We start from the raw sequence: 20,695 nt of genomic DNA, 5'->3' as shown, positions 1-20,695 counted from the left end.
AGAGGAGGCGTCCTGGCCAAGGCCTCAGCGGGCCCTGTCATGGCCTCTTCCTTGAGGCTGAGCGTGAGCAGGTACAGGGCCTCCTGGGCACAGCAACTGGGGAGAGCAGGGCCCCTTCCTCCCGCAGCGGCGTGGGGCTGTGGGCGCGCCCGGGCCTCACCCGCACTCTGGGCCTCCAGTTTGCTGAATAGGTCTCTCCAGGCCAGGTCCTGGAAGAAGTTGTTGTAGCGGTAGTCCACGGAGCCCAGGTACCTGGCCACGGGGTGGGACCCTGCGTGCCATGGGTGGGGCCAATGTCACCACGGGGGATTGGGGCTACAAGGCTCCCACCTTGGCCCAAGAGCTGGCTCACCTGACCCTGGGCCTGCTCTGCTGCCTTCCAGACAAGCCTACTTTCCTGCCGCTGACCCTGCCACCACCCCTCCCTGGTGGACACCTGTGGCCCCACTGAAGGAGCTATGGCCTTGAGCCGAGGCCCCACAGCCCTGACTGCCAGCGACGAAGGCTCAGCAGGGCACACGTGACCGTTCAGAGGCCTTGGCTGGCTCAGGGCTGTGGCGTGGGCATCGCAGGGGCCACACAGGAGAGGCGCCGCCTCGAGGCCTTGCGGCTGGGCACAGATTCAGGCTGGATAGGTTTTGCAATAAGACACATTGTATGGACCTAAGGAAGTCATGGAGTTCCACGACACAGGACTTGGACAATCGGAGAGCATTAATAACCAGCCCTGCTGTGCCCTTCTGACTCTGGAAACGGAAACCGGCTGAGTTACCACAGCAATGGACTGAGGGCACGCCCGGCTCGGCCCCTTCAGAGGGTTACGGCTTTACCTTGACCCAAATGGCTGTTTTAGGGTGATCAAGTTATCTTGCATGTAATTAAAATTAACAGCGTTACTCTCTCAAACATTTAAAACAACAAATGCACGGCAAGCTGGGGCGCCACACCGCCCTCGGCATGTGTGCCAGGCCCAGGCGGACGCGCTCACCCAGCGGGATGACCAGGAAGCGCATGTAGCCGAGCCAGTCGGGCGTCTTGTGGGATAGCTGCTCCACGAAGAGCCGCAGGATGGCACTGAGGTAATGCTGCGCTCCCGCCACGGCGATCTTCACAGGGGTCGGGGGCTGGGAATTGCAGTTGCAGCTGCCATCCAGAGGCAGGTGGAACAAAGAGGGGACAGACGCCTCAGGGGAGCCGTCCTCCATCCAAGGATGCCTGTGTGAGCCTGGGGGCCCCGTGCTGGTGGCCGCTCATACCACAACCACCCTGGTGCTGCCCAGACCCAGGACGCCACATGCCCAAAACTGCCCAGGCTGAGGGCCACATAATCACGGCCTCGGCCCAGGTTTCCCAGGACGGGCCAGGTGGTCACCCCTCCAGTGTGACCGGACACCCGCCAGGCTGCTGCTTCTGCCCGCAATGAGGGGAGACCAGGCTCCAAGGCCCCATGGACACCAGCCACAGCCCGGCCCTGGAGTGAGGAGCAGAGGCTGGGGTGCAGTGACCCCGAGGGGTACTTGGGCAGTGAGCACAGGGTGGAGCCCAACTCACTATCTCTGTATCCGCGAGACGATGGTGCTGAAGGCTGCCTGGACATCTGCGGGAGAGCACGTGCACACCACGGGGAGCGTGTGCCTCTGGAGGACATCAGAGAGGAACTGGCGGAGGATGGGCAGCCGCTGACTTCAGCACGGCCTCCCAGACCCCCCAGCACCCAGCCCTCACCAAAGCTCTCAGGGGCTCCAGAGACCTCAGGCCCGGCCAGGCAAACCACAGCCACCAGCTCCAGCACCCAGGTGTGCCGGGGGTGGGGGGCGGGCACAGGAGCCCCCCTCCTCCGTCCTATGCTCTAGCCCTCCATTCCATGAGACTGCACGCCCACCTGCCCCTGCCAGTCGGAGGTGTTGACGAGAATGATGTTTTCAGGAAGCTGGTCGTCAGAGACGAGGATGTGGTTGAGCTGGTCATACACAGTCTTCCTTGGGATCTGGAGGCACAAGAGGCCTGTCCATACCCAGAAAAGCAGCACAGCACCTGTCCCCATGGCCCCAGCCCCTGTGCCCACAGTGCCTCTGCTTCCCCTGCAGCCACAGAGGCTCAGCAGCAGGAAGAGAGCTGGCCAGCTTGGAGACCACCCCTGGGCCAAACTGGCCAAGCAATGAGCCTGTCCTGGGCCCGGGAGGGCAGCAGGAGGACTAGAAAGAACTTACCCTGGGGTCCACACGGCCTTCCTGACAAACCAACCCAGGCCCCGCCCCCCCTGCTGTGTAGCAGGTGCCCTCCAAAGCCTCGCATGCTCTATGGCCTGGCACCCTTGGCCCCTGTGCTTCTCTTTTCGCCCTGGCCTGGTTGGTGCCATGGTGACCACGAGCCCTGCCTTCCGGGCAGGCCACTCCCTCCACCCCACCTGCACCTGCACCTGCAGCTGGCTCCGGGAGTCAGGGCAGCGCTCATTGTCCAGGCTGTTGGCCCGCTCATTCTGGGGCCGTGCTGGCTGCCGCTCCTTCAGGGATGTGCTCCGGCCCCGTCGGCCAGTCTGCTTCCCCTCAGACCTGTTGGGGACCAGGACAGGCTAAGTGGCTGTAGCAGCAACAGGGGCAGGGGCTGGGGCAGGCCTGCAGTGGCCTACACATCGTGGTGGGGACAGGGAAAGACAAGCACAGGGCCGACTGATGGCCAGCGGGCCACGGGCTGCAGAGAGGCCACCAGCCCTGGGAGGGCCACAGCTGCAGCTGAGTACAAATGAGACCGTGACCTCGAGGGGACCCCATGCAGCTCTGCCTGTGAGGCTATGAGACAGGCTGGGAACCCTGGAGTCACCATGAGGACTGGGCTCACCCTCTCTGCCCGGGCCAAGAGCTGGGCAGAGCCAGGGGCAGGACAGTGCAGGGCACAGAGGCTGCCAGGGTGACCACAGCTCCAGAGCCCGGACACAGGACCCTGGGTGCTGCCACCAGGTAAATGCCAGTGCCCAGACTCACTGCTTTGGAAGAAGTCCCAAATGTCACAGAAACATGAACTTGAGACCCTAACAGAATCAAGCTGGTGGATGTATGTCTTTTGGCTGTGGCGGGGACTACTCAGGGGGCCGTGGGGTAGGGGCGCCTGCAGGAGGGCACATGCCTGGCCCCAGCCCTCAAGCAGGTGGGATCTGAGGCTGCAGGCGCCATACCCAGTGCTGGGGCAGCAGGTTTGCTTCTCCTTCTTATGAAGAGGGACGGGGCCCTGAACCTGCTGTCTGCATCTGAGGGAGCCCATCGGGCTGCACTGACAGGAACCCACCCTGATGGATGCCCCAAGGGCCCCTCCCCTGATGGCTGCATCGCCGACCCGCCCAACAGCACAGAGCCCCTGTCACCTGGTGGAGGGGATGACAAGGGACTCTGTCTTGGTGATTCTCCCGCTGGGCGGCAGCCTCTCCGTGAACACATCCAGGGTGGAGGCCTCAGCCTCAGGGCTGTCCTCAGGCTGTCCAGGCTGCGCCCTTGGGCCTGGTGTACCCTGCTGAGCAGACACAGGCTGGAGCCTCCCGTGGAAACCGAACCAGTGCTGGGCCCTCTCCAGCTGTGTGGCCTCTGGCTCAAGTGAGGGTTTAGGCCTCTCTAGGCTGTGGCTCCTACATGTGGATCTGGCCACATGCTGCCCAGGGAACCTGGCTGAGCTTAGCTCCAACCATGGGGCTTCCATCCAGGCCATGAGGGCAAGCAGCACCCAACCTCCCAGGACCTGACCTGCCCTGGGCCCAGGACCCCCTAACTGAAAAGACCCCAAGCAATGCACCAAGCAGGTTCCCTGGGTGCCCGTGGGCAACAGCACAGAGGGGCCATGCAGTCATTCACCTGAGGGTAAGGTATTCAGGTGCCCTGACCCTGAAGGGGGGTTAAGTCCAGGGTACCCTGATCCTGAGGGTGGGGTGAATCTGGGGCACCCTGATCCTGAAGGTGGGGTGAATCCAGGCACCCTGACCCTGAAGGTGGGGTGAATCCAGGCACCCTGACCCTGAAGGTGGGATAAATCTGGGGTGCCCTGACCCCAAAGATGGGGTGAATCTGGGGCACCCCTGAAGGTAGAGTGGATTTTGGGATACTGACCATTCGGTGGCCTGGCCACTCCTGAAGGCTGACCCCACCTCTGCATACCAGGTGTGACGTGAGACCTACATGTGGGGCCTGCCCCTCTGGGTCAGACCCTTAAAGGCAGCGTTGGCGTGCCCGGTGTGTGGATGGGTGGGTGCGGCCCCAGCCTGCTTACGAGGGCCACTGTGTCGGAGACACTGTCGCTTGGCTGCCTGCCTCCCAGGGACCGCGTCTTCTCGGGTGCATCAGCCTGTGGGGAGGACATGTGATCAGTTTTGCTCACCTGCAGGGGCCAAGGTGCTGACTCCTGGGCTGGGAATGCCGAGGCTCAGGGGACACTGGATCCTGGACAGTGGGTGCAAAGTAGCTCCAGGACAGTTGGACAGGGCCCTGGGCCCAGGACATGCTGAGAGATTTGGGCCACGCCATAGCCCAGTCGGGCCACGGGCCACTCTTGGGGATCAGTGTGGCCCCACTCACCGGGCTCGGGGGCTCCTTGTGGCTGCGGGCACTGTGGATACTCCCGATCTCTGTCTGTGAGCTCGAGTGCGACAGTCCTTCAAAGTATGGCCTGGCTCAAGAAACAGGGGTGGGGACATGTTAATTCCCAGGATCCTTCTTGCGCTAAAGCACGGCTCTCCCACCACACCTGGAGGAAGAGACTGGAGAGTCCAACAGCAGAGCAGAGCTGGGTCCAGAGAAGAGCCCGTGCCAGTGCACATCCGCACTGACACGGGCATGGGGAGGACGATTCTGGGGCTGGCAGCGCCGGGCTCCTTCCTGGCTCCTCCACCCGCCCTGATATCAGCTGCAGGACACACAGATCCCTGAAACTCAGCCTTAGCTCCAGGCAAGGAAGACCCTGTCTCTACAAAAAATATAAAAATTAGCTGGGTGTGGGGGCACACACCATTGACCCCAGCTGCTCAGGAGGCTGAAGTGGGAGAATCGGTTGGGCACAGGCAGTTGAGGCTGCAATGAGTCGTGACTGCACAGCTACATTCTAGCCTGGGTGACGGAGCAAGACCCAGTCTCAAAAAACAAAACAAAACAAAAAAACAGACAGGACTTATGCAGTGTCTGTTGGTCCACGCTGGGCAACAAAGCCACGTGGCAACTCGTTGCTGCTGTGTGACCATCAGCAGGGCCCGAGAGCACACGCCTCTCCCCAGACTATGAACGTCAGCTGGCCAGGGCTCTGCAGATAGGCCACGGAGCTGCAGATGGGAGATGAACTGGGCCACACGGGTATCTCCTACGGAATCACATGGGCCGTTAAAGGCAGAGCGCTTTCTCCGGCTGAAGGAAGGAGAGATGAGGCCAGAAGGCCAGGGAGACCTGAAGTGTGAGGGGACTTGGCCGGGCCTTGCTGGCTCCCAAGGTGAAGGAGGGACCCTGGGCCAAAGTCTGGGGACAGCTGCCAGAGGCAAGAATGACTGGCGGCCACCAGGCGGCAGGCAGCCAGACCCCAGTCCCGCAGCCATACTGAGCCCAACTCCACCAAAAGCCACGCCAGGCTGCCACGTGACCTCAGAAGCCCAGTCAGGGCAGCAGCCATACCTCCACCCCAGCTCAGCAAGACCCGGGCAAAGAATGAAGCCACAACCTCAGGATGGTGACTCCAGAATGGGAGGAACAGAGGCTGTTTTTAATGGCCACATCTGCGGTCACCTGTTATGGTGGCTGCTGGTGACTGAAGCGGCAGTAGGTGGGGCTAGGGCCACTGGGCAATGCCAGGTGAGATGGGAGGCTGCTGCCCGCTGCAGGGCCAAGCGGGGCCTTGCCTCCAACACGCAGCAATGCCGCCTCGCCCATGTCTACATCTTCATGCTGCTCAGGTTAAAAACCATAAAAAGTCCCAAGCTTCCCATCTCCAACTGGGGTCTCTGGCTCCTCAGCAGCTGCCCAGATCCTGGCACGTGCCTTCTACCTGGTATGCTTGCCTCTTCGCCCAGACCCATGTGCAGAGAGGCTCTGAATCTCCCTCCTGCCCAGGCCAGGCCTCAGCTAGGCCCCTCCTCCCACCCACCACAGACACCTGCCACCCCATCTCTGCCTGCCTCTGCCTCCTCCTCCTCCTCCTCAGGGAGGGGCACCCAGCATGGGAGCCCCACTCCCCACCTGAGTGGGCAGAAGTCCTCTGCAGTTCCCAGGGTATCCCCCAATGACTGATCCCCTAATCCCCTGAGCCACAGGGTGGCAGGCCCAGCCCAGCCAGCACCCTGGGGGCCCCCCAAGTCCTCCCCAGCCGAGAGCTCACACCCCCTGGCCTGGCCTGTGAAACGAGAGCTGCCTGGCTCAGTGCAACCATGACCTGGGCCTGCCAGACAGCTGCATACCTCTCCTGCAGGCCCACCCTACTGGTCTGGCCATCAGAGTCTTCCCAGGCTTCCAGGCAGCTGGCCCTGCCCATCACATCCCCCAGGCTGGACATGGGTCTGCCAGAGTGGCTGCAGCATCTGAAATGGATGTTCCCCACCCCACCCCGCCCCCTAGGGCTCACCGCAGCTTTGGCTTGGGGGTGCTGAGGACACTGTCATCGTCCTCCATGTCGGGGCCACTGTCGCTGGGGTGCTCCATGTCCAGCGTGTCATACAGGAGGTCCAGGTCCTCCTCCACCTCGGGGATGTGCTCCGCAGGGTCCTGCTCCGAGTCCAGGACCTGCAGGGGTGCCAGGCGAGCATGAGGGCCAGGCAGGAGTTCCCTGAGTGGCCCATGCTGCACCCTTGGGGGTACCCAAGACCCCAGGGTCTACAGGAGAAATAGGAGGTGGGTGTTCAGCCAGCAAAGCCCTCTGCTCAGCATGGCTGTAGTCCAGCTTCTGCCTTAGAGCTCGGGGTGAGCACCGAGACCCCAGGTCCCCAGGCACTGGGCGTGTGTGGCATTCCTCCACCTTGCCTGGGCTGGTCCGGTCACCCAGGCTGCCAGGACGCAAGGAGGGCCTGAGTGCAGGCAGATGAGCTCTGACAGGGTGGGCCGCTGTGTAGCCAGCACCACAACCAAGACACAGCGTGTTCCCCACACCCAGGGAACTCCCCTCTGCCCTCCCCTAGTGTGTCCCCTCCCTCTTTCCCGCACTGTGGATCTCACTGTCCCTGGATGTCCTGCCCCTTCCTGAGTGCTACCTAAGAGGGGTCACGTGGCCAGCAGCTCTGGGGTGGGCTTCATCCACCCAGCGTGGCAACTTCATGTTCCTCTGCGTCCCCACCCAAATCTCACCTTGAATTGTAATCCCCACAAGCCCCATGTGCCAAGGGCAGGACAGGTGGAGGTAACTGAATCATGGGGGAGGTTTCTTCCCCGCTGTTCTCAGGGTAAGAATGACCTGATGCTTGTGTAAGTGTCTGGCATTTCCCCTGCTGGAACTCACTCTGACTTGCTGCCCCATGAAGAAGGTGCCTGCGTCACCTCCTGCCACGACTGGAAGCTTCCTGAGGCCTCCCAGCTGTGCTGAACTGAGTCAACTAAACCTTTCCTTTATAAACTTCCTCTGATGATTCTGCAGTGCGCCAGAGTTGATGGACCCCCGTCTAACAGATCAGCAGCTGATGGCTGTCTGGCCACCACAGACGACACTGCTGTGAACGTCTGCGTGGGTCCGTGCATGCGTTCACCTCCCCAAGGTCAACACTGAAGAACAGGGTGCTGGATGTCTGGCAGCTGCTTCCTGAGGCTGCCCTGCCACCTTACACTCCCCCAGCATGCGCGGGTTCCAGCTGTGACGGCTCGTCCTGTTGCATTCCATTGGTTCCAGCCATCCTAGCGGGGATCGAGCGGTGTCTCACCGTGGTTTGGTTTACATTTCCCTAACGATCAGTGATAAAGATGGTGTACTTCCTGTCTACTTGTATGTCTTCTATTCAGAAAGGTCCCTGCCCATTTTTAATTGGACAATTCGCTGTTGTTTGTTTCTGAGAAAGGGTGTTGCTTTGTTGCCCAGGTTAGAGTGCAGTGGCACAGTCAGAGTTCACTGCAGCCTCGGCCTCCTGGGCTCAAGTGATCCTCCCACATCAGCCCTCCAAAGTGCTGGCATTACAGGTGTGAGCCACTGCGCCTGGCTCTCTGATGAGTGATAATCACTTTATTAAAACGGTTGGCTCACGCATCTATTTGATGCCAGCGCTCAATTCTAACAGAGCAATCAGCCTCACAGTGCCAGAAGGACCAGGCAGGTCAGCGAGCCACTGTGGATTCTCATCTGGAAGTGATCCTTGTCTGGGAACCCTCACCACAAGGCAGTTTTCTCTTAGTAATTCTCAAAGTCTTCGCAGGGATCAGAGCTGGTCCTTTCGCTTTGAGAGTCTTCTCCTCCCTGCCTCTTACGAGCCAGCACGCACCTTCAGGGATTACACTGCAGCTGGTCAGGGCAATTCTAATTCAAGGAGTCACCCACCGGCTTCAGGGTGTCCTTTAACAGCCCAGCCATAAGGCGGCCTCCTGGTCAACTTCTCAGCCCAAGTGAATAGCAGTGAGTCAGGGCAGGAGTGGGGGCCCCCAGCTGAGACTGGGCCCGTAGCACCTGAGACTGTATCGTTCTCAAAGCAATGGACAATTTAGCTTTTAACTGGGTTGTATTTTTATTTTTCAGCTATAAGCATTCTTTATGTGTTCTGGATTCAAGCCCCTCGGCATAGACATGATTTGCAACAAACATTCTTCTGTTCTACTTTGCTTTCTTGATGGCACTGTTTGGAGCACAAGCGTGTAATACGTTGCTATAATGCAGAAAAACTTATCTTGTGTCGCTTGTGCTTCTGGTGTCATATCTAAGAAACCCCTGACTAACCCAAGGTTGTAAGATTGGTCCATTTTCTTCTAAGAGTTTTATAATCTTGGCTCACATATGGAGATCTTTGATCCATTTAAAGTTTTTGTTCTATTTTTTTGAGATGGAATCTCACTCTGTTGCCCAGGCTGGAGTGCAATGGTGTGATCTTGGCTCACTGCAGCCTCTGCCTCCCAGGTCCAAGTGATTCTCCCACCTCAGCCTCCTGGGTAGCTGGGACTACAGGCACCTGCCACTACGCCTGGCTAATTTTTTTATATTTTTAGTAGAGATGGGGTTTCACCATGTTGGTCAGGCTGGTCTCAAAACTCCTGACCTCAAGTGATCTGCCCACCTTGGCCACCCAAAGTTCTGCGATTACAGGCATGAGCCACTGCACTTGGCCAATCCACTTCAAGTTAACTATTGAATATGGTGTGAGGCAGGGATCCAATTTTTTTTTTTTTTTGCTTTTTTTGTTTTTTATTTTAAGACAGGGTCTCACTCTGGTTGCTCAGGCTGGAGTACAATGGTGTGAGCTCAGCTCACTGCAGCTTCCATCTCAGGTGATTCTCCCACGTCAGCCTTTTGAGTAGCTGGAATTACAGGCACATAGCACCATGCCCAGCCAATTTTTTGTATTTTTAGTAGAGATGGGGTTTCACTATGTGGACCCATGCAATCTGCCTGCCTCGGCCTCCCAGAGTGCTGAGATCACAGGTGCGAGCCGCCACCGCTGGCTGAAATTCCCTCTTTGCATGTGGATGTCCAGTGGTCTCAGCACCCTTTTGTGAAGCCTATTCTTCCTCTGTGGCTATCCCGACATCCTTGTTCACCATCACTTGCCCACAAATGGAAGGGTTCACTTCTGGACAATCGCCTGTCTCCATGCCGCTGCTGGGTCAGCCCCACGGTCTGGAGTACAACTGTGGTTTTGTAGTAGGTTTTGAAACTGGGAAGTGTAAATCTTCATTCTTCAAGACTATTCTGTCTCCTCTGCGTCCCTTGCATTTACATAGAAATTTTGGCTGGTCAGTTTCTACAAAAACACAGCTGGTAATCTGATAGGCACCGTGTTGAATGTGTTCCAATCCGTGAACGCAGGACATCTTTCCACTTCTTTATATCTTCTTTCTTTACAAAATGGTTCACAGTTCCACTGTACGAGTCTTACTGATTTTAAAATCAGGTTGCTTTCTTACTGGGTCTCGAGAGTTTTTAATATATTTATCGGATACAAATCTCTACCAGGCATGTGATTTGCAAATATTTTCTGTCAACCTGTCTTTTCATTCTTTTAACAGTTTCTTTCAGAAAGCAAATTTCTGCTTTTTTATTGTGCTAAAATATAAAAAAACACAGTATTCAGGACTGGATCTGTTCTTGGGTGGGCGGTTCAGTGGTGTTAGTGCATTGACGGTTGCCCATCTCGAGGACTCTTTCCAGCTTCCCAAACCGCAACTCTGCCTCCATGAAAGCCTCTCTCCCCACCCTCCTCCGCAGCCTCTGGTGCCCGCTGGCTGTTCTCCTTTCTGCCTCTATGAATTTGCCAACTCTAGGGCCCTCATCTACGTGGGTGTATGTAGTATTTGTCCTTTGTGTCTGGGGGCTTATTTCACGGTTATTAGTTTTCATAGAGTCCAATGTACCAAGTTTCTGTTTTATGTACATGCTTTTGAGTCCTACAAATCTTAATTCAAGCGCACAAATATTTTTCCTGTGTGTTTTTCTGGAACTTTTCCAGGATTTAAGCTCATGTGTTTTAAGGGTTAGAATCTACACAATTTATGTTTTAGGCTTCTACATTTAGGAAAACGATCCAGTCAAGCTGAATTCTGCACATGGTGTCCCCCGTCAAGCCTCAGTTTTTTGTGAAAAGATACTTTCTCCAATAAACTTGGCACCCTTGTTGAAAATCAACTGACTATCCAGGTATGCCACCTTTTACGGTGAAAAATGCAACAGGCAGCCCTTAGCAGAAGCTTTCACTGGGAGCTGAAGCTGAGGGCTGCAGGGAACAGACCTCACTCCAGTTCATCCTCACAGGACGGGTCCCGAGCAGAGCCCTGCTTTCCTCCTCACCAGACACACTGTGTGGCACCTGGGCACAAGGCAGCCTGCATGTGGGTACTCTGTGGTCAGCCTGGGGGCTGTGAACATTTTTGCCTCCCAAATTCCTGCGCTGAAACCTGACCAGCAAGGTGCTAGAATTAGGAGGTGGGGTCTTTGGCAGGTGGGCAGGGCTCAGGCCCTGGCGAGAGAGGCTTAGGGAACTTGTCAGCCCCCTCTGCCACACAAGGACACAGAAGGTACCCTCTCTGGGAAGCGGGCCCTCAGACGCCAAATCTGCGGGCACCGTGGTCTCATCCTTGCAGCCTCCAGAACTGTGAGCAATACGTTTTGGTTGTTTATAAATTTCAGACGAAGGTATTTTGTGACAATCTCGGAGAGCTGTGACCCAGGCAGGTGACCTCCCCTCAGTGTACCTCTCCTGCCCCTGAGGGTTGCTGAAAGTCCTGGGCAGGGACAGTGCCAGGTGTGGTGCTCCCAGTGGCCGAGACACAGGTTCAGAGCTGCAGTGGGGATGGTCTGGCCTCTGCAGGAAAGGGAGTGATGGGTGGAAGTGAGAGATCCCACTGCTCCATTAAAGCACTGTGTTGACCTGTGTGAAGTCTACACAGAACTGCACAATGATTCCTGTGAAAACGACGTCCTCTCCCAGAACAGTGTCTGTGGCGCTGGCCCATCGTTTCACGGTTCGGGTTGTGAGTCTCAGAACCAGCGTCTGTGCAAGTGAAATGCATTCTGAGACTCAGCTCAGTTGCCCAGGTGAGTGCAGAACCCCACGGTCAAGACAACCAACAGCAGCCAGCCCTGAACCTAGAGGCTCTCAGCAGGTAAGTCCCATCTTCAGCTGGGCTTGGGTACGCTCCAATCCAAGATGCAAACCAAGACGCAGGGGCCTGATGACCACCCCAGTGGCGGGGCTGTGCTTCCCCTGCAGCCAGTTGGTGATGCTACAGTGTTTCCAGAAACGCTGCCTGCCCGCGGCCACAAGCACCTGCTTCAGCACATGCACCGGGGGCCGCGCACCTGAGCATCCCTAGTGTGAGAGGACACGGCGCCATCTACAGGCACCATGCTGTCAGGACGGCGGGTGACAACACTGCTCCAGGGCTGAAACCTTTCAATGCCCTCTCCACTGTGGGTCCTGAACCCAGGCACAGTTTTCTTCTGACATTAAAGAAACAACAAAGGCGGGGTGTGGTGGCTAACACCTATCATCGTCGCACTTTGGGAGGCTGAGGCAGGAGGATGATCACTTGAGGCCAGGAGCTCAAGAGGAAACCCTGTTGCACCAGGCCCTGCCGGGGCGGAGGCTGCGAGCAGAGCACACTCACCTCGTCCGACACTTTGAACCTCCGCAGAAGCGCCACCACTTTCTGCTTGAAGTTTTGCTGCTGCAAGACAAGCAACGCAGAGTCAGACCCACAGACCTGAGCAGGAGCCACTTTCTCAGGCCACAGGAAGGCCGCAGGGAGGCCACCCCGGCCCGCAGTGGGAGGCAGCAAGGCCTCAGCACCAGCAGTGGATTTGCACGTAGCTCCCAGAAGCATCCCAACAGACCTGAGGTCTGACAGTTCCAGACCTGGCCAAGGGGGACCTGGGGAGGTGTGTGGACTCCATGATTCTTCCAGAAGCCTCTGCAGCCCTTCCCAGGCTCATTGGGCCCTTCCCTCACCCTCCAGGAGAGGCCCTGGCCAACTCCAGAAGGCAGGTGCTGGGCATCCATGTGGGGTGGGCAGGTGGGCGAGCCTGGGGTGGCACATGCTCGAAGGGGAGCCCTGTGGGCATCTCGTACCACCCTGGGCTGCAGAACCTCAGCTCCAACCACTGGGCGAGCGGGAGCCTTACCCACCCTCTCAGGGACCAACCCTACAAAGGCAGCCTACACCCTCCCTCCCTACAGCAGGTGGGTCCAAGGAGGCCCTGGAATGCAGGGTCAAACTGGTGCTCTGCCCAGCGGGGGGCTGCCCAGTGGGGGGCCGCTCTCCAGGCCAGAAAGACACAGCTTCGCCACTTCGGGAGCAGCTCGCCTGTCCCCAGCACTGTCTGCCCACAACTCCCCTTGAACACCGCCAGAGGAGGCGGTGGTGCCCAGGGGCTGGGCTGTGCCACATCCCTTGTTAGCACCAGGCACAAGGCTCCCAGCTGCCTGCACTGGCCTCCCAGCACTGTGCACTCTCTAAGGGACTCCAGGCACCAGTGCCAGGTGTGGCCTCTGAGGAAAGATCTGCCCAAGATTTCCTCAGGGAAAAAATGCCCAACAGCCTCATCAAGCTCCTGGGGGCTGTGGTGCCAGGTAGGCCAGATCCCAAATGAAAACAGGGGAACCAGCACACTCAGGTGTATGTGGGCACCTGACAGGCTAGAGGGGAGGATGGCATCCCCGGGGCTCCACACGTGGAATGAGCCCGGCAGCCAAGCAGCCACTCAGACTCATTCAGCGCCCCGATCCTGGTGACCACATGAGGCTGGAGCCAGGAGATGTGGCAGGGTGTGGGAGACAGTGGCACCCAGCAGGGGTAGTCAGGAAGTCCACCACAGGACATGCTGCTATGACCTGGGGTGAGATCTCACTTCCCACACCTGCGACCCCACCACACCCGCCCCCCCCACGCCCACGTCCCACCACGCCCACCCACCCCCACACCCACGTCCCACCACGCCCACATCCCCACCACACCCGGGCTCCCCGCATCCTCCCCGCCCCCGCCTTGCCCAACATTCATAGAGCCAATCTCCACCCACCCTGGTCATGGACGTCGTTCTTACAATCGATCTCCGCTGCTTCTTAGGCTTCCCCACGTCAAAGTCGTCCTCGTCCAAGTCCTGCAGAAACACACACAGTGGCTGAGGCCGTGGCAGCCTGCGTGGTGCCAGGAGGTCCCTGCCAGCCTCAGTGTGGGCGGTGGGAGAGGCCCATCACTGAGAGCCGATTTTCGTCCCAAGGCCTTCAGAGCCACCTTCGCACAAACTCCAGCTCCCGGGGTCAGGAGATGGGAGGTGGGCGGCCAACCAGGGGCCAGGCCTGTGGCTCACCCACCCCTGCCCACCTCACAACCCTGGTGACAGCTGGTGAGGACCCTACAGACCCCAGGACACCCGGTGTGAGCTGGGAGAGGGCGAGGAGCCCCGGCGCCAGGTCACCTGCCCCTGCACGGCGTCGTCGCTGGCCTCCTGCTCAGAGGAGAAGCTCTCGTACTCCTCCTCCGAGTAGTTATCTGTGGAATGAGCAGACAGAAAGGAGAGTGCTGAGATTCCACCTGTGAAACCAGGCGGTGACCACCCCCAGGCTTCCCTGGACACAGAGTTGGGCAGCGAGGAGGTGGATCCACGCAGGACAGAGAGGCTCTGGACACAGGTGCCATGACCCCAAGCCCCCACAGTCCACCGGCAACAGACCACGCCCGGGCTGGCAAAAAGGGGAGGCAGGGAGGGCAAGGGGGGCCACACAAGCTGCTTCGGCCCACACGGCCCTGCTGCCAGTCTAGCATTTCAGCCTGGATTTTCACCAACTGGGTGCCCCCTGCCTCAGGAGTGGGGGACGTGCTGGTGACCCCACTGGGATGGTGGCAACCTCGGCCCATGCTGGGGCCTGCACCCGGACAAAGCAAAGGCATCACAGTGAGACCTCACACCTCCTTTCCACAGACACTCCGGGCTCCGACCTCTTGACCAAGGGGCAGAGCAGGGACCTGTGGCAGCCCAGGCCCCCCAACAGCGTACGCCTCTGCTGTGGCTTCCAGACGGGAAAGTGGCCGATGCATGCTCTGGACCCCCCCCTCCTTTGGCCAGGCTGGACATTCTGCTGTCCAGTGTGCTGTGGCCAGGAACGGCCTCCCCACAGCAGGGGCAGGAGTGGTCTGCAGCCGCACTCACCTGTGGACTTGGCCTTGGGGCCAGCCTGCATGGCGCTGTCCTCGTGGTCAATGGGCTGGCTGGACAGGGAGGCGATCCAGATCTCGGCCGCCTTGATGGGGGCCTCCTTGATGCTGCTGCAGAGGCTCAGCACCTGGCCGCCCTCTGACGGGTGCTGCATCACCTGCAGGCCGGAGCAACAGTTCTAGAAAGCTCCATGATGGGAAGGGGCCCCGGTGCCCTGGTGAGTGGCCTAGGGTTTCTGAAGGGCTCCCAGTGACAGCAGGGGAGCCACAGGACAGGGGCATCTGGTGGACAGATGACAGACAGGAGGAACGTGAGCGAGCTTTCACGAACGGGCCACGAGGAGAGGGCACTGGGCTATGCTGGGAAGCCAGTGCCAGGCGAGGCCATGAGGGACTGAGATGGACAGGGAGGAGTATCCACAGCGCTCCTGGGCCCAGGCATGCTTGTTGTCCATGCAAAGCTGCCCAGGCAGATCCTACCCATCCACCCACCCAAGACCTCAGCAGCAGCAAAGCAGTGTGTGAAGACGGTCACTCAGCAGGAGCCAATGTCCAGGGACTAGCGTCTGTGGGGGACCAAGGAGGCTGCCCAACGCACAGGAGCCAATGCCAGGTGTCCAGGGACTAGCGTCTGTGGGGGACCAAGGAGGCTGCCCAACGCACAGGAGCCAATGCCAGGTGTCCAGGGACTAGCGTCTGTGGGGGACCAAGGAGGCTGCCCAACGCACAGGAGCCGATGCCAGGTGTCCAGGGACTAGCATCTGTGGGGGACCAAGGAGGCTGCCCAACGCACAGGAGCCAATGTCCAGGGACTAGCGTCTGTGGGGGACCAAGGAGGCTGCCCAACGCACAGGAGCCAATGTCTAGGGACTAGCGTCTGTGGGGGACCAAGGAGGCTGCCCAACGCACAGGAGCCAATGTCCAGGGACTAGCGTCTGTGGGGGACCAAGGAGGCTGCCCAATGCACGGGAGCCAATGCCAGGTGTCCAGGGACTAGCGTCTGTGGGGGACCAAGGAGGCTGCCCAACGCACAGGAGCTGATGCCAGGTGTCCAGGGACTAGCGTCTGTGGGGGACCAAGGAGGCTGCCCAAAGCACAGGAGCCAATGCCAGGTGTCCAGGGACTAGCGTCTGTGGGGGACCAAGGAGGCTGCCCAACGCACAGGAGCCAATGCCAGGTGTCCAGGGACTAGCGTCTGTGGGGGACCAAGGAGGCTGCCCAACGCACAGGAGCCAATGCCAGGTGTCCAGGGACTAGCGCCTGTGGGGGACCAAGGAGGCTGCCCAACGCACAGGAGCCAATGCCAGGTGTCCAGGGACTAGCGTCTGTGGGGGACCAAGGAGGCTGCCCAACGCACAGGAGCCAATGTCCAGGGACTAGCGTCTGTGGGGGACCAAGGAGGCTGCCCAACGCACAGGAGCCAATGCCAGGTGTCCAGGGACTAGCGTCTGTGGGGGACCAAGGAGGCTGCCCAACGCACAGGAGCCAATGCCAGGTGTCCAAGGACTAGCGTCTGTGGGGGACCAAGGAGGCTGCCCAACGCACAGGAGCCAATGCCAGGTGTCCAGGGACTAGCATCTGTGGGGGACCAAGGAGGCTGCCCAACGCACAGGAGCCGATGCCAGGTGTCCAGGGACTAGCATCTGTGGGGGACCAAGGAGGCTGCCCAACGCACAGGAGCCAATGTCCAGGGACTAGCGTCTGTGGGGGACCAAGGAGGCTGCCCAACGCACAGGAGCCAATGTCCAGGGACTAGCGTCTGTGGGGGACCAAGGAGGCTGCCCAACGCACAGGAGCCAATGTCCAGGGACTAGCGTCTGTGGGGGACCAAGGAGGCTGCCCAACGCACGGGAGCCAATGCCAGGTGTCCAGGGACTAGCGTCTGTGGGGGACCGAGGAGGCTGCCCAACGCACAGGAGCCGATGCCAGGTGTCCAGGGACTAGCGTCTGTGGGGGACCAAGGAGGCTGCCCAACGCACAGGAGCCGATGCCAGGTGTCCAGGGACTAGCGTCTGTGGGGGACCAAGGAGGCTGCCCAACGCACAGGAGCCGATGCCAGGGACCCTGTTTGGAAAGGCTGAGCCTTTGCTGGGCATCCCAATAAAATGAGCTCAGTGGGGAGGGGCTGCTGGGCCGGGCTCCTGAAGGAATTGGGGTGGGGCTCAGGCAGTGCTCTACCTGCTCACACCCACCTCAGTGGGGTCAGAGAGGTCCGGGACCTTTTTCTCCCAAGAAAACCCTGCTCACTTCCCTCCTTCAGACGGGAAGGCAGAAAGGACCAGGGCCTCTTATCAAAGATGCTTTTGCCAGGATCCTTGCCACCGGCTGGGGTGGGGTTGCTGAGTAGCCCCCACTCCCGTCAGCCTGTCGTCGACCTTTATGTGAGCACTGCTTTGATTTCCACAGGCCCTGGAAGTCCCAGGCCCCACGCTCCGGGCTGCGCATTCCTCTCCTCCTGGCAGTGCTCCTTGGAGCATGTGTCCTCCTAGCAAGGCGCCGTCACCCCTGAGCTGGGCACTCCCCTGGGGTAATGCCGGCTGGCAGGTCACTGCCCTGGACTGTGGCCATTCCCACTTCTGCCCCTGCTAACCCTGAGACCATCCTCCTGGGCTAGTCCAGCAGCTGCTCTGTGGATGCTCAGAGACCCACAGCAAAGGGCCGGAGCTGCTTCATCAAGGAGGGTGGCCCGAGGGCCCAGCTCCCTCTGCCCCTGACCCTGACAGGCTCCTCCCAGTTCCATTTTCAAATAGATTTTAGTGACATGGAAAACTGAGGCTGGGCACAATGGCTCACATCTGTATTCCCAGCACTTTGGAAGGAAGAGGCAGGTGGATAGCTTGAGCTCAGGAGTTTGAGACCAGCCTGGGCAACATGGTGAAACCCTGTCTCTACGAAAAATACCAAAGGTTATCCAGGCGTGGTGGCGTGCACCTGTAGTCCCAGCTACTCGGAGACTGTGGTGGGAAGACTGCTTGGCCCCAAGGGCTCGAGGCTGCAGTGAGCCAAGATCGCAGCACTGCACTCCAGCCTGGGTGACAAAGAGACCTGTCTCAAAAAGAAAAAAACAGGCCGGGCGCGGTGGCTCAAGCCTGTAATCCCAGCACTTTGGGAGGCCGAGGCGGGTGGATCACGAGGTTGGCAGATCGAGACCATCCTGGTCAACATGGTGAAACCCCGTCTCTACTAAAAATTACAAAAAATTAGCTGGGCATGGTGGCACATGCCTGTAATCCCAGCTACTCAGGAGGCTGAGGCAGGAGAATTGCCTGAACCCAGGAGGCGGAGGTTGCGGTGAGCCGAGATCGCGCCATTGCACTCCAGCCTGGGTAACAAGAGCGAAACTCCGTCTCAAAAAAAAAAAAAGGAAAAAACAGAAAATTGCTCAAGATGTCACTCGTTTTTGTTGTTACTTTTGTTTGTTTGTTTGAACACAGAGTCTCACTCTGTTGTGAGGATGGAGTGCAGTGGCACAATCTCGGCTCACTGCAACATCTGCCTCTGCACTCAAGCAACTCTCCCGCCTCAGCCTACCACGTACCAGGGACTACAGGTGCAGCCACCACGCCTGGGTCATTTGTTGTATTTTTAGTAAAGACAGGGTTTCACCACGTTAGCCAGGATGGTCTCGAACTCCTGACCTTGTGATCTGCCCATCTTGGCCTCCCACAGTGCTGGGATTACAGGTGTGAGCCACCATGCCCGGCCAGGATGTCAAACTTAATTGGATAAATAACATAATATAAATTTTGCAAAAACAAATAGTCACGCACCACGTAATGAGAGATACGTTCTGAGACACGCATGGTGAGACCATATCGTATTGCAAACGTCACAGCACGCAAGCCGGGGGGAGGTGGTGCCACCCACTGCACGCGAAGGCTGAGGGCCTCCTTCTACGGAGCCTCCCTCTACGGTGCTCCCTCTACGGTGCTCCCTCTACGGTGCCTCCCTCTACGGTGCCTCCCTCTACGGTGCTCCCTCTACGGTGCTCCCTCTACGGTGCTCCCTCTACGGTGCCTCCCTCTACGGAGACTCCCTCTACGGTGCTCCCTCTACGGAGACTCCCTCTACGGAGCTCCCTCTACGGTGCCTCCCTGTACGGAGCCTCCCTCTACGGTGCCTCCCTCTACGGTGCCTCCCTGTACGGAGCCTCCCTCTACGGTGCCTCCCTCTACGGTGCTCCCTGTACGGAGCCTCCCTCTACGGTGCTCCCTCTACGGAGCCTCCCTCTACGGTGCTCCCTCTACGGAGCCTCCCTCTATGATGCTCCCTCTACGGAGCCTCCCTCTACGGTGCCTCCCTCTACGGTGCCTCCCTGTACGGAGCCTCCCTCTACGGTGCCCCCTCTACGGTGCTCCCTCTACGGAGCCTCCCTCTACGGTGCTCCCTCTACGGAGCCTCCCTCTATGATGCTCCCTCTACGGAGCCTCCCTCTACGGTGCCTCCCTCTACGGTGCTCCCTGTACGGAGCCTCCCTCTACGGTGCTCCCTCTACGGAGCCTCCCTCTACGGTGCTCCCTCTACGGAGCCTCCCTCTACGGTGCTCCCTCTACGGAGCCTCCCTCTACGGTGCTCCCTCTACGGAGCCTCCCTCTATGATGCTCCCTCTACGGAGCCTCCCTCTACGGTGCCTCCCTCTACGGTGCCTCCCTGTACGGAGCCTCCCTCTACGGTGCCCCCTCTACGGTGCTCCCTCTACGGAGCCTCCCTCTACGGTGCTCCCTCTACGGAGCCTCCCTCTATGATGCTCCCTCTACGGAGCCTCCCTCTACGGTGCCTCCCTCTACGGTGCTCCCTGTACGGAGCCTCCCTCTACGGTGCTCCCTCTACGGAGCCTCCCTCTACGGTGCTCCCTCTACGGAGCCTCCCTCTATGATGCTCCCTCTACGGAGCCTCCCTCTACGGTGCCTCCCTGTACGGAGCCTCCCTCTACGGTGCCCCCTCTACGGTGCTCCCTCTACGGAGCCTCCCTCTACGGTGCCTCCCTCTACGGAGCCTCCCTGTACGGAGCCTCCCTCTACGGTGCCTCCCTGTACGGAGCCTCCCTCTACGGTGCTCCCTCTACGGAGCCTCCCTCTACGGTGCTCCCTCTACGGAGCCTCCCTCTATGATGCTCCCTCTACGGTGCCTCCCTCTACGGAGCCTCCCTCTACGGTGCTCCCTCTACGGAGCCTCCCTCTATGATGCTCCCTCTACGGTGCCTCCCTCTACGGAGCCTCCCTCTACGGTGCCTCCCTCTACGGAGCCTCCCTCTACGGTGCTCCCTCTACGGAGCCTCCCTCTACGGTGCCTCCCTGTACGGAGCCTCCCTGTACAGAGCCTCCCTCTACGGTGCCTCCCTCTACGGTGCCTCCCTCTACGGTGCCTCCCTCTACGGTGCTCCCTGTACGGAGCCTCCCTCTACGGTGCTCCCTCTACGGAGCCTCCCTCTACGGTGCTCCCTCTACGGAGCCTCCCTCTATGATGCTCCCTCTACGAAGCCTCCCTCTACGGTGCCTCCCTCTACGGTGCCTCCCTGTACGGAGCCTCCCTCTACGGTGCCCCCTCTACGGTGCTCCCTCTACGGAGCCTCCCTCTACGGTGCTCCCTCTACGGAGCCTCCCTCTATGATGCTCCCTCTACGGAGCCTCCCTCTACGGTGCCTCCCTCTACGGTGCTCCCTGTACGGAGCCTCCCTCTACGGTGCTCCCTCTACGGAGCCTCCCTCTACGGTGCTCCCTCTACGGAGCCTCCCTCTATGATGCTCCCTCTACGGAGCCTCCCTCTACGGTGCCTCCCTCTACGGTGCCTCCCTGTACGGAGCCTCCCTCTACGGTGCCCCCTCTACGGTGCTCCCTCTACGGAGCCTCCCTCTACGGTGCCTCCCTCTACGGAGCCTCCCTGTACGGAGCCTCCCTCTACGGTGC

At 59.4% G+C, this 20,695-nt stretch overlaps 1 protein-coding gene across 14 annotated transcripts in view; it reads right to left on the bottom strand.

Annotated features, from left to right (window-relative positions):
- The window catches only part of PACS2 (phosphofurin acidic cluster sorting protein 2), a 90,650-nt gene that overhangs the window by 13,465 nt on the left and 56,490 nt on the right, over positions 1-20,695 (bottom strand). For 2 of the 14 annotated variants that reach the window (XM_035261715.3, XM_035261720.3), the window contains exons 5-17: positions 14,785-14,947; positions 14,053-14,126; positions 13,654-13,734; positions 12,243-12,302; positions 6,580-6,737; positions 4,557-4,647; positions 4,252-4,326; positions 3,359-3,504; positions 2,408-2,552; positions 1,883-1,987; positions 1,552-1,658; positions 989-1,143; positions 161-271 (exon numbers count right to left, since the gene is read on the bottom strand). In XM_035261715.3, the coding sequence (XP_035117606.1) occupies positions 161-271; positions 989-1,143; positions 1,552-1,658; positions 1,883-1,987; positions 2,408-2,552; positions 3,359-3,504; positions 4,252-4,326; positions 4,557-4,647; positions 6,580-6,737; positions 12,243-12,302; positions 13,654-13,734; positions 14,053-14,126; positions 14,785-14,947 (1,471 nt within the window). The remainder of the gene's footprint in view (positions 1-160; positions 272-988; positions 1,144-1,551; positions 1,659-1,882; positions 1,988-2,407; positions 2,553-3,358; positions 3,505-4,251; positions 4,327-4,556; positions 4,648-6,579; positions 6,738-12,242; positions 12,303-13,653; positions 13,735-14,052; positions 14,127-14,784; positions 14,948-20,695) is intronic. The other 12 variants (XM_035261717.3, XM_035261721.3, XM_035261716.3 and 9 more) reach the window with 7 other exon arrangements.

This window comes from Callithrix jacchus, chromosome 8, assembly GCF_049354715.1.
Source record: "Callithrix jacchus isolate 240 chromosome 8, calJac240_pri, whole genome shotgun sequence".
Classification (NCBI taxonomy): domain Eukaryota; kingdom Metazoa; phylum Chordata; class Mammalia; order Primates; family Cebidae; genus Callithrix; species Callithrix jacchus.
Note: the sequence above shows the minus strand (reverse complement) of the source record. Positions and strands in the feature narration are given on the sequence as shown.